Below are 14878 nucleotides of genomic sequence, written 5' to 3'. Positions count from 1 at the left end.
CACTCACCTCAGTTTGAAATTGGGTAAAAGAGACATACAGACAGGGCAGACGACTTCAGGTTCTAACAACAACAACAACAACAACAACAACAACAACATTATTTTTGCCATGCCTATCTGGCTGGGTTTCCCCAGCCACTCTGGGTGGCTCCAAAACACAGCAAAACATCAAACGTTAAAAACTTCCCTAAATAGGGCTGCCTTCAGATGTCTTCTAAAAGTCAGATAGTTGTTTATTTCTTTGACATCTGATGGGAGGGCATTCCACAGGGCAAGTGCCACTACCAAGAAGGCCTTCTGCCTGGTATACTGGGCCGAGGCTGTTTAGGGCTTTAAAGGTCAGAACCAACACTTTGAATTGTGCTCGGAAATGTACTGGGAGCCAATTGGCTGGCAAAGAGAAGTCTTCAACCAGGCCTTTGACTGATAAACATACTATATGCCTTTAAATGTGGGGGGTTTTGGGGGGAGGAGGTATTGGGTTGTTTTTGTTTTTATTATGTATTTTGTATTTTTATATTGCATTTTTATGCTGTGAAGTGCCCTGAGATCTTCAGATGGAGGGTGATATAAAATTAGATAGATAGCCAGCCAGCCAGCCTTAGGAAACTACCAGAGCACACTTGCTGTTGGTGGTATGGCTCACGTTGCCTTAGAAGAGCAGCAGATGCTTGTGCACCTGCTTGCTCCTCACCCTTCCTGTATCTCTTGGTAAACATATTAACTTTTAAAAGATATTGTTTTCAAATGTTTTACAACAAACAAAGGGAAAGAGCAGTAAATACGCAGTTTCCTCTAAGCACAGTTGCATATATATGTGTGAAATGGGGGGAGGGGGCAATCAGAACATGCAGAAAACGAAATGTGCAAGGTGCTACAATAACCAAATTGCCTGAATCCTCACAAATAAATTCTGACTCTAAAGCATTTCTGGAGGTTGGAAGGTGGGCATTGTGGTCCATCCAGCTTCCCAGAGTGTGTGAGGGATGGGACCAAGTGGCTTCTGTGAGAGCAGCGCTGGCTGCGTAGTCTACTATAAGAACTACAAATTGCTGTGTGTGTAATTTTTGTCTGGCAAAAGGTGGTGGCACTATAGCAAAGTGAATCCAAGAAGCCAATGGCCCTAAGAATAGACATGCAGGAAGATTGTTGTGCACCTGACTCTGCTGCCTTTGAATTTGTGACATCCGGAATTGCAAGTTTGGGCACCTTGAAATGCAGGGCTGATCAAAAGATATTCAAGTTACTGCTCTGGAATGACACTCCTGATTCTATTTTGGAATGCACACGAGCTTTTCAAAGCCATGTTTTCTGTCTCAAATGTTTTGCAGGTGGGAGGAAGAGAAATAAATACCAAAACTCTTGCAGTGAAAAGCATGCAGTGGGGCAGGGTGGGAAGTTTAGATCAGACGGGCCACTGGAGTCAAGCTGAGCATGTTAAGTCAAGCTGACATACCTGGGGAGCAAGTCAGGAAGGCTGGAGCAAGGAACTCCAGAGTGGGTGGGGTTTGGGAGGTGAATCACATTTCCTGCGGGAAGGAGAAGGTGGAGTTTGGCCCTTTGTTCTAGAGCCCGGAGAGCTGGTCAAACAGGAAGAGCTGATTTCAAATTGCAGTAGAAGGGCTGGAGGAGGAGGAGGAGGGTTGATGCTGAGAGGCAGGCGGCACCAGAAGAAGCGCGAAATAGGTGGATGGTCAAGAAGTGCCAAGGCAGCTGCAGCTGCAACAAGGCCAGCTCCCAGGTGCTCTGCAGAGACCACGAGAACAGAGGACTTTAACTCAGATGTATTTTGATGGCCTGATCCCAAACTGCAAAGATGTGTCGGCTGGGTGAGTTGGCCCCTCTCCAAAGTCAAAGGCAAGCGGGGCAGGGCAGACCCTTGGCACTTCCCTTCCCTAGAAAGGTGTCAGTACCTTCAGGCTTCCTTGCAACAGTGTCAAGTGTCCCGGGATGCAACCAAACACAGCTTAAGAGGTTTGGCTCAGCATCTTCAGTGGCAGCCAACCTGGCCACCCTCTGGCTAGTGGACTACAGCTCCTATTAGTGCAGCAGGGTTAAAGGCAAAGGTATGGCTATTATTTCGTTATTTCTTTCCAGAACAGTTGACAATGTTAAGCAACTTTCAACCCATGCAAAACATTCCCTGCAACACAGGTTTACTGCAGCTCTCCAGCCCCACATAATCTAGGTTTTAAGGGGGCATAGAGGGGGGCGGGGAAGGGCAACTTCTAAATAGGGTTGAGCTCCAGTCCCTCGTTTTACAAATAAGCGCCAGGATTGTCATCCTTGTGTATGCAATGGAATTGATTTGGATTGTGTACATGCGCCAGAATGCCTCCCTGCTGTGGTTTGAATGTTTACTCAAGTTTAAATCTTGAATTACTAGTCCTAATTTTGGCACCTGACATTCCAAGGGTGTTGGAACAAGAATTAAGATTTAGATTGGATACACGTGTGTACGTGTGTGCCGAAGCACACACGTCTCAAACTGCATGATGGGTATATGGTTTTATTTATATATATAACATGGGGGGGGGGAATCATGTAGTATATGAAGTCAAGGCACCGTGTTTGAGAAAGTGATTTGCCTAAGACTGACTAGTAGAATAAAAATGGAACTCCTATTTTCTTACTCAGCTCTTGGTGGTTTTTGTTCTTTAAAAACAGCTTTAGTTAGAACCATCAGCACACATGGGACTTTACAAATTTTCATAATTTCCCCTACCCCAAAAGGCAGGCACCTGTCCCTAAGGTGCTTAAGTGGAATGTTGACAAGTGAAGAAAACAGGGAGGAAGACTGTGCGCCCTGGGAAATCACCTGTCTACAAAGATGATTTGCAGAACATATTCTTGAGAAGTACCTGCCCCCACCGGTTACCACACTGACCTGCAAGAGCAGAAACGAGAGTCTAAACCACTAGCATGCTGAATGTCTTTTGCAATCTTACCTTCTCCTCCCTCCCCCCCACCCAAAAACCCTACTTGTAGCCCGTAGACTTTGGGATGCTCTGGCAGGAAGATGACCTTGATTGCTGTTTGCTGTTTAACGAGTGGTTAATCTTTAAAGACACAGACTTGTTTTCCAAAGGAAATGCCACCTTGCTGGGACTTCCTTATGGTGCTTGAGTCAACATGCCTGAATGTTCTCTTCCTAAACCCTTGATCCAATGGTGTGAAGTTTTCCCTCTGAAAAGGTGTCTCTGTCTCCCCACCTCTTCTCTCTGTCTCTGCCTCTCTGCCTTGATCCGTGGAAGGTGGCTCTGCATCTTTCTGTTCTGCAACACAGTTGTGGTAAAGAGGAGCTTGCCCCATGAACAGCCAGCAGCTGAGATTCCTTCCCTTCAGCCGTTTCTGGAAGGGAAGTGTTGATCCTGAGGCCTGGAACGCCTGACAAGTCTAGAGATCTGGAAGTTGTGCCTTTTGTCAGGCTTTGGCTGGGGAAACCCAGCTGCCACCTGACAGCCCTGCCCAGTGGTTTTTCAACCTTAGATTCCCAGATATTGTTCAACGCCAACTCATATCATCCCATTGGCTTCGGGGGCTGGGGCTGATGGGAGTCCAGCAGTGTCTGGGCACCCAAAATTGAACAACATTGTCCTAGCTTACAGTTACGCCTCTGAGAGACCTTCCCTATGCCCTAGTCCAAAGAGCAATAAAGTATACACACAGTGCAAATATTATATAGGTGCAGATAAGCACCACAGGGAAATATTGAGAATGATTCCAAGCTTGTTCCTGCATCTGAGTTAGGTTAACTTGCCTTCCTAACCATTGACTCCTGTAACTGTTAACCTTTTGTGCTGCTCCCTCCCTCCCCATATCCAGCATTTTCCAGTAAATGAAATGTATATCATTCTGTATATTGGGCACTACACCAGCAATCTGGCAAGATAAATGGTTGCTGTTAATGGGCAAAGATGCAGTGGGGCTGGAAATAGAAAAGGTGTAATTTTTCGGTACAATTTGTATATCTTTGCATATGGTAGTGCATTGTGTATCTTGATTTATAGTCTCATTTCTATCCTGTCTTTCTCCAAACATAGAATGAAAGTACAAAGTCACCATAAGAAAGCAAATGGTGTGATAAATCAGCAAAAGGTGGGCCCCCTAAAACCTGTTCTATAGTCTTACAGGAATTTTTAAAAAACTGTTTTGCCAGAAGCTTCCATCTGCCTGGCTGAGGCTTCTGGGAGTTAGCATGGTGTCACCAGAGAGTCGGTCCAAGATGTAGCCATTCAGTAGCCTCCTGCATCAGACCTTTGGTCCATGTAGCCCAGGGCTAGGGAATCTGTAGCTCTACAGAAGTTGTTGGACTACAACACCCATCATCCCTGGCCATGCTGATAGGAGCTGGAATCTAATATTATCTGCAGGACCCCAGGCTCCCCAGTAGGAATAATAGATTTATAGAGTTGGAAGGGATTTTGAGGCTCATCTAGTCCAACCCCATGCAATGCGGGAATGTTTTGTCCAATGTGGGGCTTGAACTCACGACCCAGAGATTAAGAGTTTCAGGCTTTACCGACTGAGCTATAAGAACATGACAAAGGAACCTGTCTAGTACTGACTCAGGCTCTTGGTCCATCTTGCTTAGTACTGTCTACATTGACTGGAAGCAGCTGTCAGGACTGTCAGTCAGAGCAAGCAAGATCCTTCTTCCCTGGAATACTTTAAAAGAAGATGGTTTGCCCTCCAATTGTCCTGTTTTCATCTTGATTTTCAGGAGATATTGTATGTGTCTGTGGTAACTCCAGCTGAAACACAGCATAGGCATTGTAAATCAGGAGCCTACCAAATCTGCAATGTTTTAGCTCTTTATTTAAAGTATTTATTTATATTCCATCACTTAGGGCTTTGACCTCCCAAGGTGATATGCAACTAAAGGAGATACAATTAAAATACTTTGGAGAGGGGTTAGAAACATAGGAATCGGAATCACTGGCATTAAAATGTTGTCAAACAAAGGCAGAAGGGAACAAAATGGCCCTCATGGCTTGTTTTGAATGTGTGTGTTGAAAGGGCCTTTCGTAGTTTCTGTAGGAAGGTGGGGCCACAAGCATGGGGCCACCACCAGGAAAGCTCTGCAGCCCTTGTGTCTGCCACACTAGTAAAAGTATTTTTTACTCATTTTCCTATCGCACTCAGCATGTGCCTTATCCCTACCCCCCCAAAAAAACCTCTCTGCCAGTGCCTTTCTTCCCTTGATCTTTTATATGTGTTTCTTCCTCTGATAACAGCTTTCCCCTCTTACCTCTTTTCTTTCTATTTCCAGTCTCTCTATTTCTATCTATTTCCTCCTCGCCCACTATATTGCTGCCCAGCAACTGTGTTTCTCAGATGAGAGTGCCATTTGCCCCAGAGTTGCATTTAGCCTGTACTAGAAACAGGACTCTTAGTGTCTGAGTTCCAGCTCTCTGGAATAAATGACCAGCTGAAATCCGGCAAGCGCCTGGCGTGTTGATGTTTAGGCACCAACTGAATACCTTGTTATTTAGGAAGGCTTTCCCCCAACCATTTATGGATTATCATTTTTTATATTGGATAAAATTGTTTTGCTGGTTTTGGAAGTTGTTGAAATGATTTTATTGTTTCCAAAGCTTGTGTTTTATTCTGCTTTTGTCCTGGACCCCACTTGGTTGGCTTTAAGCTGTGAAGTGCTCTGAAAATTTGTATGATAATAGCATTTTCAATCTTAAGCTTTTATCTCACTTTCTAGTTTCCTTCAGCACCTCTGACCCTTTCAAAGGAAGGAGGCCTTCCTTTCTTCTTCCCCTTTGAACTTCTCTGTCTCCCAGGGATGGCCCTTACACAGCAGGAGAGGCTGGCTTTGGTCCAGCAGGCAAGTGAGCAGGTCCTGCACAGGCTGTGGTGCCGAGGCCCACCTGAAAGTGGCCCAAGGCCCACAGTTTGAGGAATCCTGAGCCCTGTGCATTGAACTTGTGTGTGTGGTTTGCCTTGTCACCTTTAAGAAAAATCTGCTTGCCTGCACGTCTAGTTCCCACGAAAGGCAGATCAGAATCTGGATTAGGGTGACCCACTATTGTCCACCAGTCCATGGCATTGGGTTGCTGGGCTGTACCACTCCATTACATGAGCAGGAGCTCATCATGACAGCCTCCTGCAGTCACACACCCACACCAAGGAGTGTAGGCAGCAACTGTGTTGATCCATGGTTTTAGCTATTTTATTCTCTATAGCTAGTCTGCAATGCTGTGTATGGTTTCCTGGGAGTAAACTCCCTTAAGCTCAGGGGTGCTTGCTTCTGACTGGTAAACACCTTGAGCTTTAGCAAAAGACCTTCAGCAACTTAAATGGAGCATTTAGCATTTAAGTGGAAATGCAAACATTTCATGCTGGGCATGAAGTTGTAACCCCATCAAAGAAAAGGGAAGAAGTACCCAGCCTCTACTTGGTTAGTCTCCTCACTCTCTTGACTTCCACTATGCTAAGCTCTCACAAACCTCTTTGTTTTCTTGTGAAGGTTGGCGATGTTTCCATGTTTAATATATTGATTTGTTAAATTTTCATGGCCATTTTAAAACAATTTTGTAATTTTAAAACTTGATTGTAGGTTGCCTAGAGAACTACCCTGTTTTTTGTGACTAACAAGTCAAATATTGACATTAGGGAAGTGCCATTCCTGTGCTCCTCTAGATGCCTGCTGAAAACTCCAGTTTCAGAGGACATGTCCAGACCAGATGATTTTGTCACATCTGCCCTTAAATTTTGTTTGGATTTTTTTTTTTTAGTATTGTTTTAGATGTTTTAAGCAGTTTGTGCTTAAAAGACAAAAACGTAAGAAGAGCCTGCTGGATCAGGCCAATGGCCCATCTAGTCCAGCATCCTGTTCTCACAGTGGCCGACCAGATCCTCAATAGGAAGTCCACAAGCAGAACCTGAGAGCAACAGCAACACTCCTCTCCTGTGGTTTCCAGCAGTTGATATTCAGAGGCATAATGCTGCTGACTGTGGAGGCAGAGCACAGCCATGGAGAGAACCTCTCCTCCGTGAATTTATCTAATCCTCTTTTATAACCATCCAAGTGGGTGCCTCCTGTGGGAGAAAGTTCCATGGTTTAATTATGAGCTGCATGAAGAAAGGCTGTCTTTTATCTGTCCTGAATCTTCCAACATTCAGCTTCATTTAAATGTTTTTATTTATTTTTAAAAGTATTTTTTTTATTGCTGAAGTGTTTGCCACCCTGAGCTCCTTTGGAAGGACAGGGTTTAATAAAATAAGTTGATTATAAAACTTGAAAGCCTTGTTTGCCAGAGCAAAGAGAAACTGTCAATTGCTCTGGCCCTCCTGCAGATGACAACGTCGCACAGAAAGGAGAGGAAGAAAGTGGTGGGCTTTAGAGACACCTAGTTTCACATATATATATACACCTTATTCGGAGGTCTAAGCTGGCAGTGACTGAGCAGGAACAAGCTCTTGGGATCACTTAGGGGAAACTTGGTGGAAATGTTGTAGCACATGGAAGCCTGGCGGTGGGGTGTGTGGAAGGGAAGTTCCATTCTAGGGGTTCTTAGGAAAGGATCAGCATAAAACTGCCACGTTATATCAACTCACGTGATTCTTTTATACAAATCTGTGGCACAGCCACACTTGGCATCCTCCATGTGACCTTTCAAAAGGGATACTGTAGAATTGGGGAAGGTCAGAAAAGGGCAACAAAGGCAGCCATCAAGCAGCTGAAAGAAATCCCCCTCCCTATGCGGGAAGATTATGATGTTTGGGACCTGAACTTTCTAAACTAAGGTTTGGAGCAGGGGTTGGCAAACTAAGGCCTGAGGGCCGGATGCGGCCCCCCAGGCTCATAAATCCGGCCTGCGCCACAAAGCCAGAACCTACCGCGAAACTGAGACTCCCGGCTTTGGTGACGGGAGGAAGAGGCCGAGTGGTGGTGGCTCTGCTAATCAAACGCCGCACCTGGTTTGACTGGCAGAGCCACCGCCGCTTGGCCTCTTCCTCCCGTTGCCGTTGCCGCCACCACCACCGCCCTGGTGCTCCTGTGAGCCAGAGAGCGGAATGGATGAGCTCGCTCTGCCTACCCACTTCATGAGAAGCAGCAGCGGTGGTGGTGGTGGCAGCCCCTGGGGAGGTAAGTACAACGTCTTCTTTCTCTAGGTGGGGAGGAAGCCCGTTTTGTGCCACCACCAGCAGCCCTTTGGTGAATGAGGCAGGCGGCAAACCGAGAAGGCGGCTGGGGTGTGTGGGGAGGGGGGGAGGACTACTTGCCCCCTTCGCAGTGTGCATAGGAATTTGGTTTTTTAAAAAATATATATATAGTCCGGCCCTCAACAAGCTCTGAGGGACAGTGGACTGGCCCCCTGCGTAAAAAGTTTGCTAACCCCCGGTTTAGAGAAAGGGTAAGTAAGGGGAAGGAGACATGATGCCTGGCATGGAAAGGGGGAGATTTTTTTAAATTTCTAACTAGCTTGTTTTTATTGTGCTCCCAATGGGAGGAAGGGCAGGGCAATAAGGGTGAAATAAATAATAATTTTCCTTTGGCTTTGTTTTACTTTGCAACATGCCCTGCTCTGGGTCCAGGTGAAACAGTGGTTTGTGAGCCAGACTCAGTCCTGGAAGAAAGACCTCGCCTTCCTCTCTTTCAGGTCACCTTGATTCCAGCAGCACCCAGAAGCTCTTGATGAAAACAGGACTCATCCTGATAGTCATTGGCCACCTAAACTTCATCACCAGTGCTCTGGTCCATGGGACGGTGTTGCGGCACATTGCCAACCCACATGACACCATTTCCCTGCAGTATGCCATCTCCAACATTGTGACCGTGATCTCTGCCATCTTGGTACGCCTTTTCTTGCAGGGTCTTTGCTGTAGGAGGGAAGACTGATGTACCTTCTCAGGGCCAACTCTGCAAAGGCAGAGAGGGTGCCCTTGAAGTTCTAGGAGATGAAGTAAATGTGGTCTAGTTTGGGATATGGTTGGCAGAGAGCAATTAAAAGTTGTAGTAGTAGTATCTTGCAGTGTAGTCTGCCCCCAATGGTGTAGTTGAGTCAACCCCTTTTCTGGCTTCCATACAAGTACAGTGGTGCCTCGCTAGATGAAAATAATTCGTTCTGCGAGTGTCTTCGTAGAGCGATTTTTTCGTCTTGCGAAGCACCAATGCAAACCGCTAGTTTTTGCTAAAAAAAAAAAATCGTCTTGCGAGGCAGCCCCATTGACTTTTTCGTCTTGCAGGGCAGCCTTCCGCTAGCGAATGCCGTTCATCTAGCGATTTTTTCGTCTAGCGAGGCATTCTTCTAGCGGGGCACCACTGTAAATGGTTGCTATTCACTCTTATGGTGGGGGAAATGATGTGTGTTCTGTGTGAGGTTGGGGGCTTCTGGTCTACTGTGGGAATAGCCAGAGCCAAAATTGGGGGGGCACTCTTTTTTGCCCTCTTCTTTAGTCCCTCACGTGCAAATAGATGGTGCAAAGTTCTCAAATGTGCTTTATCTGCACATATGGCCCCTTGAATGCACCATTTGGATTTTGGGGATTTGGCTTCCCACACGTACAGCCCAGCTTGTAACCTTGTAAAACTCTTTGCGGTGTGTTATTTCCTGTCATCTGTCACCCCTTTGCAGACAATCTCCTGTGGAATAGCAGCAATTGTGCTCTCCAGATATGTATCCCGGAAATCACTGGTAAGAAACCCCTCTCTTGGAGCAGAGGTATCTCCATTAAGAGGCGGGTCATGTTTCCGAGTGGAGGAGCCCTTCAAGGCTCTTAGTTACACCCAGCTGTTTATCAAAGGCTTGACCTTCAGGCAGGGGACCCTCTTTTTCATGAGACCCACCCCCAGCTATGTACTCTCCTATCTGCCTGCCCCACCCAGCTGCCTGCCCCACCCAGGATATGAGATGATGGCATGGAAAGTTTGATAGCTTCAGAAGTTGTAAAATATCCCCACTGGCTGCAGCTCAAGAAACACCGGGGGGGGGGGGAGAGCAAAGAGCCCCACCCAAGAACAATTGCTTTCCACATTGCTACCTTGTAATCTATTTGACTCCTTCCTGGGGCTGCTCCAGGAGCGGGGGGGGGGGGCGACGACCCACTTTCTGGGATGGTGGCTGTGCCAATTTCTTCTGTGTGGGGATGCTTGCCTTGGGGAGGGGACGGGCATAGAAGCCGGGCTGCAAGTTTTGAGGTGTGCCACGTTTAATGCCTGGCATCTCAATTTGGCTTTGAGAGAGTGGTGATTAAGCTGTCCACAAATCTTTAGAAATATATAAATGAATGAATGGATACCAGATACCACAGTGAAAGAAACACTTTGCATGTTCCTGGGAGATTGTGGGTGTCCAAGAAACCTGAGCTCTGTGCTTAGTTCTCAGATGATGCACCCCGACCTTAGAGTGTCCTTTCCCATGGTCACTTTGGTGGGATTTGGACCCCTTGCTCCCTGCTGCAGCAAGCTATGTGTGCCTGGCCTATTTGACTAGCAGGCCCACCACTGTGTTCTCTCCATTGCAGAGATGGGCCGTTTTCTCCCTCAGCATCAGCAGTGCCCTCCTCTCGCTGTTCTGCTCAGTGGGGCTGGCCATCGCTATCATCTTCACATTCATCAACAACGGGCGATCCCTCCTGGCTCGTTGCACCTTTGCCAACGTGGAGATCATCCAGATTGCACACGAGTGCCCTTTCGACCCCACCCGGGTCTACGTAAGTCTGCCAAGTGGGCTCCTGCCATGAGGGAGCTCTTGGAAGAGGCAATGGGAGATTTGCTTAGATGGAGGGGGGCACGATTATAAAAGACTTCTAGTGTAGGGTTAGGGTTCTAGCATGGTTTAGTTCCGAACCTCTGAGGACCCTTTAACGCTGTTCCTTTTTCCTGCCGAGTATCCTTTGCAGTTTGCAGAAGTCTCTAGAGTCCATGCACACTCATTCAGCTAATGCAAGAATTTAGCTGGGTAAACTCTTGCATTTCCTTGTCGCCCCATCTGGGATTGTGATATGCTCTGGCCCTGGATTGCATGGGTTGATTGCAAATGCTGCTTTAGGTGATCCATAGGTCCTGCCTTCATGGTTCTATGAGGCATTGGGTTTTGACTCCAAAAATTTGAAGCCCCCCCCTGCCCTCTTTCCTCCCCACAGAGCTCTGCTTTGGTCCTTTGGGCCATATCCTTCTTCCTGGATGCCGTGGAGATCATCTTCAGCATTCGATGCTTCCTGATCACCCTTGTGCTCCTGAATCTGAGGCTGTGTCGCAGGCGGACACGCAAGAAGAAGGTATGAATCTCCTTGCACCACCCTCCTAATTCAGGTTCTTGTCTCCTTTTATCATGTACTTTGCAGAAAGGTTTGCTGCGCCATTTCCCCCACTCTGCCACCACTCCCAAATTCTGATACGTAGCTCCTTGCACCTCCAGATGTTGCTGGATTACAACCCCCAATGGCTGATGACAGCCCAGTAGCATCTGGAGGGCCAGAAGTGCCCCACCTGTGTAATAAAGCAAATAAATTAGAGGCAGGATCTAAGATCTGAGACTGAGGGAGGCAGGTGAAGATAATATTGGGGACTGCTCTAGCCGGACTGTCCCCTTCCCCACCCAACTTTACATGTAATATCGTTTGTTTTAACCCTTTTAACCTCCCAGGGTGCCTTGGCAGAAAGGCAGTATAATAAATGCAATGAATAAGCGAATAAATGCCACAATGCAGGGAGCATCTGTGGCCTTCCAGGGTTTGCTGGGCCCCACCAATTCTAACCCTAACCCATTGGCCTCGTTGGCTGCTAGGAGTCTACCAGCCCCTCTGGTTATGTCAGTTGCCTGCTTCCATTCTTCACATTGGCCTTTGCCAGCTTGGATGCCTTCCAGATGTTTTGGACTACAGCTCCCCATCAACCCCAGTGACGGTGGCTGTGCTGGCTAAGGCTGATGATAAGCTGCTATCCAGAACATCTGGAGGGCACAGAGTTAATGGTGGCAGCTTCAGATGGTAGGCAAATGGTCTGCAGAGCCTTTACTCTGCAAACTGAAAGCAATTCTGCAGGGCAGCCGAGGCTCTTAACGCTGGCCTTCTCCTCTGATGCAGCTGGGACCCTGAAACTCCTGGATCCAATTACGCCTGTCAGAATCTTGTCAAATATTCAAATTCAAGCCCTCTGGGGCCTTTGAACCGCCTCTGAATAATTTGGCCAGTGTCAAATAATTAGCAATTTGCAACTCATTGGTAAATTTGCATCTTGTTAATTCTGGCGTTACCCAATTTGCAATATACCTGCCAATAACAGAACCTTTAATTTGTGCATCAGTGTGTCTGTGTGCCAGCTCCATATACACCACCCTGACAGTGACACTGTGACCTGATTTGGCACATAAGAGCCTGGCTGCTGGACCTGGCCAAAGGGGGCCCATCCTGCCTCTTCTGGGCCCCCCACAAAGCAGCACCTGACTGCTGTGATTCCCAGCAACTGATATAGCACAACTGCATCTTATGCACATTTAAATTGCATTATTTCAACCACACATGGTTGAAGGTCGGCTGGCTGAAGTCCCACAAGTGAAATGCAAGAATGGCAGAGTATTTTTAAGCTTTTGATCTTGCTGCAGGGGCGGGGGGGGGGGATGCTCTTGCAGTGCTGTCCCGAGTTTGTGCAAGATCTTGCAGAAGTATCCCTATCATTCTGGAGGTGGTGTCCTGAGCGAGTCTTGCCCTGTAATCAAGGCAAAGGGCTTAAAATCTCTTTTTGCATGGGGAAACTGTGGCAGAAAAAGAAGCACGTTCAACTCAGCCCAGAAGAGCTGTTTGAATATGAGACAGCGGGACATCACAGGCATCTGTGGTGACCTAGCTGCCATATTTACTCTGATGAATGCCAATGGGATCTGTTCCAAACTCTCATTAAAGTTTTAATCAAAGGAATGTGGTCCAGTGATCTAGATGTCTGTTATCTACAAACTGCCCCCCCCAATCCCGGGAACAACTGGTAACGTGTCATGACAAGTGAGCTTCCTGATCGGATGAACTCCTCCTGCCCCCTTGCCCAGTTTGCCATGTGATGACTGTTCCCTCATGTGACAAGCTTGAGTATTTACCTCCTCGGTGAGCAGTCGCTTTCCATGAGATTTCCCTTGTGTGGTTAAAAAACAGCAACACGTTAATTCTGAGAAACAGCTAAAATGACCTCAAAGTGGCTTTGCCGCACTTGGACTGTTGTTAATTCTGGCCTCTTTGATTTATAGGTCTCCCTGCAGATTGTCATGCCTGAGACCAGAGAGAGCTGCGAGGGCCACAATCTCCTGAGGTTGGACCACATGGAGACGGCGCGGCTCTAGAGGCCAGTTGTTGCCGCTGCCCAGATTGTGGCTGCTCTTGTGGAAGCACCACCGACTCTTGCAGTGCCATCTGGCGGCTTCCTTTGCTTCGCGGTCCAGTCTCGCTCCAGTCTGCTGCATGGACGTGGCCCCTCGTGCTTCCTCTCTGCAGTGGGCGAGGCCCAAAGCTTAGCAACTGGGCTCCCTCGAGGCCCAAACCTTTTACTGCTCTGATTAGCACTCTGGTGCTTTGTGCTGAAAAAATCGACCCCAAGCGCTCCTCTCCTCCAGAACGAAGGGAGCTGCTGGGCCCACGTGGCTCCCGTGAGCATCTGAAATGACTCTGCGAGCCGTTGCACTAACACAAAAAAAATCTTTTATTTTTGAAGCTATTAAAAACAAACAAAGCCTGTGGTTCCCTTCCCCCTCCCGCTTCCTGCATGCACTCCTGTGATGGATGGATGAAGGACTGATGCTTCCACTTCTGCAATGGGGCGGAGCTGGGTTCTTCTCCAGAGCGGAGGGGTGGCAATACTCTCAGCCATTTCTGAGGTAGAAAAGGGGCCTGGGCTCTGTCGTGAGCAAACAGCCCTCTTTGAAGAAGGAGGGTGGTGGGTGGGATGGCATTGATCAACGAATGCTTCCTTGGACTAATCGGGGGGGGGGACGACAAATTTTGACTGGAGGGACTGCGATTCTTGGATGCTATTTTGCATTAATTTAGAAGGCAAAGAAAACGGATCTATGGAAGACGGCCTTTTCCTTCTAAGAAGGCGTGGTAGCATTTGTTATATTGTAAATTAAACTGACACTGCCTTCAGTATGTTAGAAGGGCCATCTGCATTGAAGACTGGGAAATTTAAATTTAATGCATTAATTTAACCATTGACAGGTTAAGAAACAGCTAATTAATCGGCTAAACAAGTTGTACATTGGTCTCTGCCAACCTTGTTCCCTCTATGTTTTGGATTATAACTTCCATCAGCCTCAGCATCATATGGTTGCATGAGGCTGGAGCTGATGGGAGTTGTAGTCCAAAACATCTGGAGTGTACCAGGTTGGCAGAGGCCATGGCAAACGGTGCCAAACCTCACCCCCTTCTGCCCCACTGGCCATTTCCTCTTGCCTCACAGCTCCTTCTGCTTCTTCTCCAGCCTTGGGGTCAATTGCAAAGGGCACCATCTCTCAGGACCCCTCTGAATGCCAACCCCAATTTTAGCTCCCTATTATCCATCCATGCAGAACAGCATAAAACATTCCATCACATCTTGCTTGTGATGACACCCTCCATTTCAGAAACAGTTGTGTGGGCTGTACCATTCACTGTATTTGACTGGGATGCCTTCACATATCCTCACCCAGTTAATCCTGCTTGCCACGCATGCAGGAACACAGTCCCCCCCCCAACCTACTGCTAAAGTTCTAAGCCCATGTCCACTGAGCCCCCTCCCCACCAATTGCAAATACTCACTGAAATAGCAGGGCAGGGAAGAATGGACTTCAGTGCACATGTGGCGGGTGGAGTCTAAAGCTGTTGTCTGGGCATGCTCTATGCTTCTAGAGATGGGTGGGTTAACAAAAAGGCATTCCAGAGCTGGAAGACCATTGGG

The 14878-nt window shown here is 47.4% G+C and overlaps 1 protein-coding gene across 1 annotated transcript; it reads left to right on the top strand.

Annotated features, from left to right (window-relative positions):
* Window positions 1-1503: 1503 nt before the first annotated feature.
* TMEM54 (transmembrane protein 54) lies at window positions 1504-13357 on the top strand. Its single transcript, XM_033157566.1, has 6 exons — window positions 1504-1829; window positions 8619-8812; window positions 9594-9653; window positions 10483-10671; window positions 11104-11238; window positions 13197-13357. The coding sequence occupies exons 1-6, from the start codon at window positions 1817-1819 to the stop codon at window positions 13287-13289; spliced, it is 684 nt and encodes a 227-aa protein (XP_033013457.1). The 5' UTR covers window positions 1504-1816; the 3' UTR covers window positions 13290-13357.
* The last annotated feature ends 1521 nt before the right edge of the window (window positions 13358-14878 follow it).

This window comes from Lacerta agilis, chromosome 8 (genome assembly GCF_009819535.1).
Source record: "Lacerta agilis isolate rLacAgi1 chromosome 8, rLacAgi1.pri, whole genome shotgun sequence".
In the NCBI taxonomy this organism is placed as follows: Eukaryota; Metazoa; Chordata; class Lepidosauria; order Squamata; family Lacertidae; genus Lacerta; species Lacerta agilis.
This window is presented reverse-complemented; position numbering and strand designations above follow the sequence as displayed.

What these genes read in the sequence shown, in the direction of transcription:
- TMEM54 (XM_033157566.1), top strand. An exon ending in ATGTATCCCGGAAATCACTG is followed by an intron (nt 9,654 to 10,482) that starts GTAAGAAACCCC and finishes TCTCCATTGCAG; the next exon opens with AGATGGGCCGTTTTCTCCCT. An exon ending in TCGACCCCACCCGGGTCTAC is followed by an intron (nt 10,672 to 11,103) that starts GTAAGTCTGCCA and finishes TCCTCCCCACAG; the next exon opens with AGCTCTGCTTTGGTCCTTTG.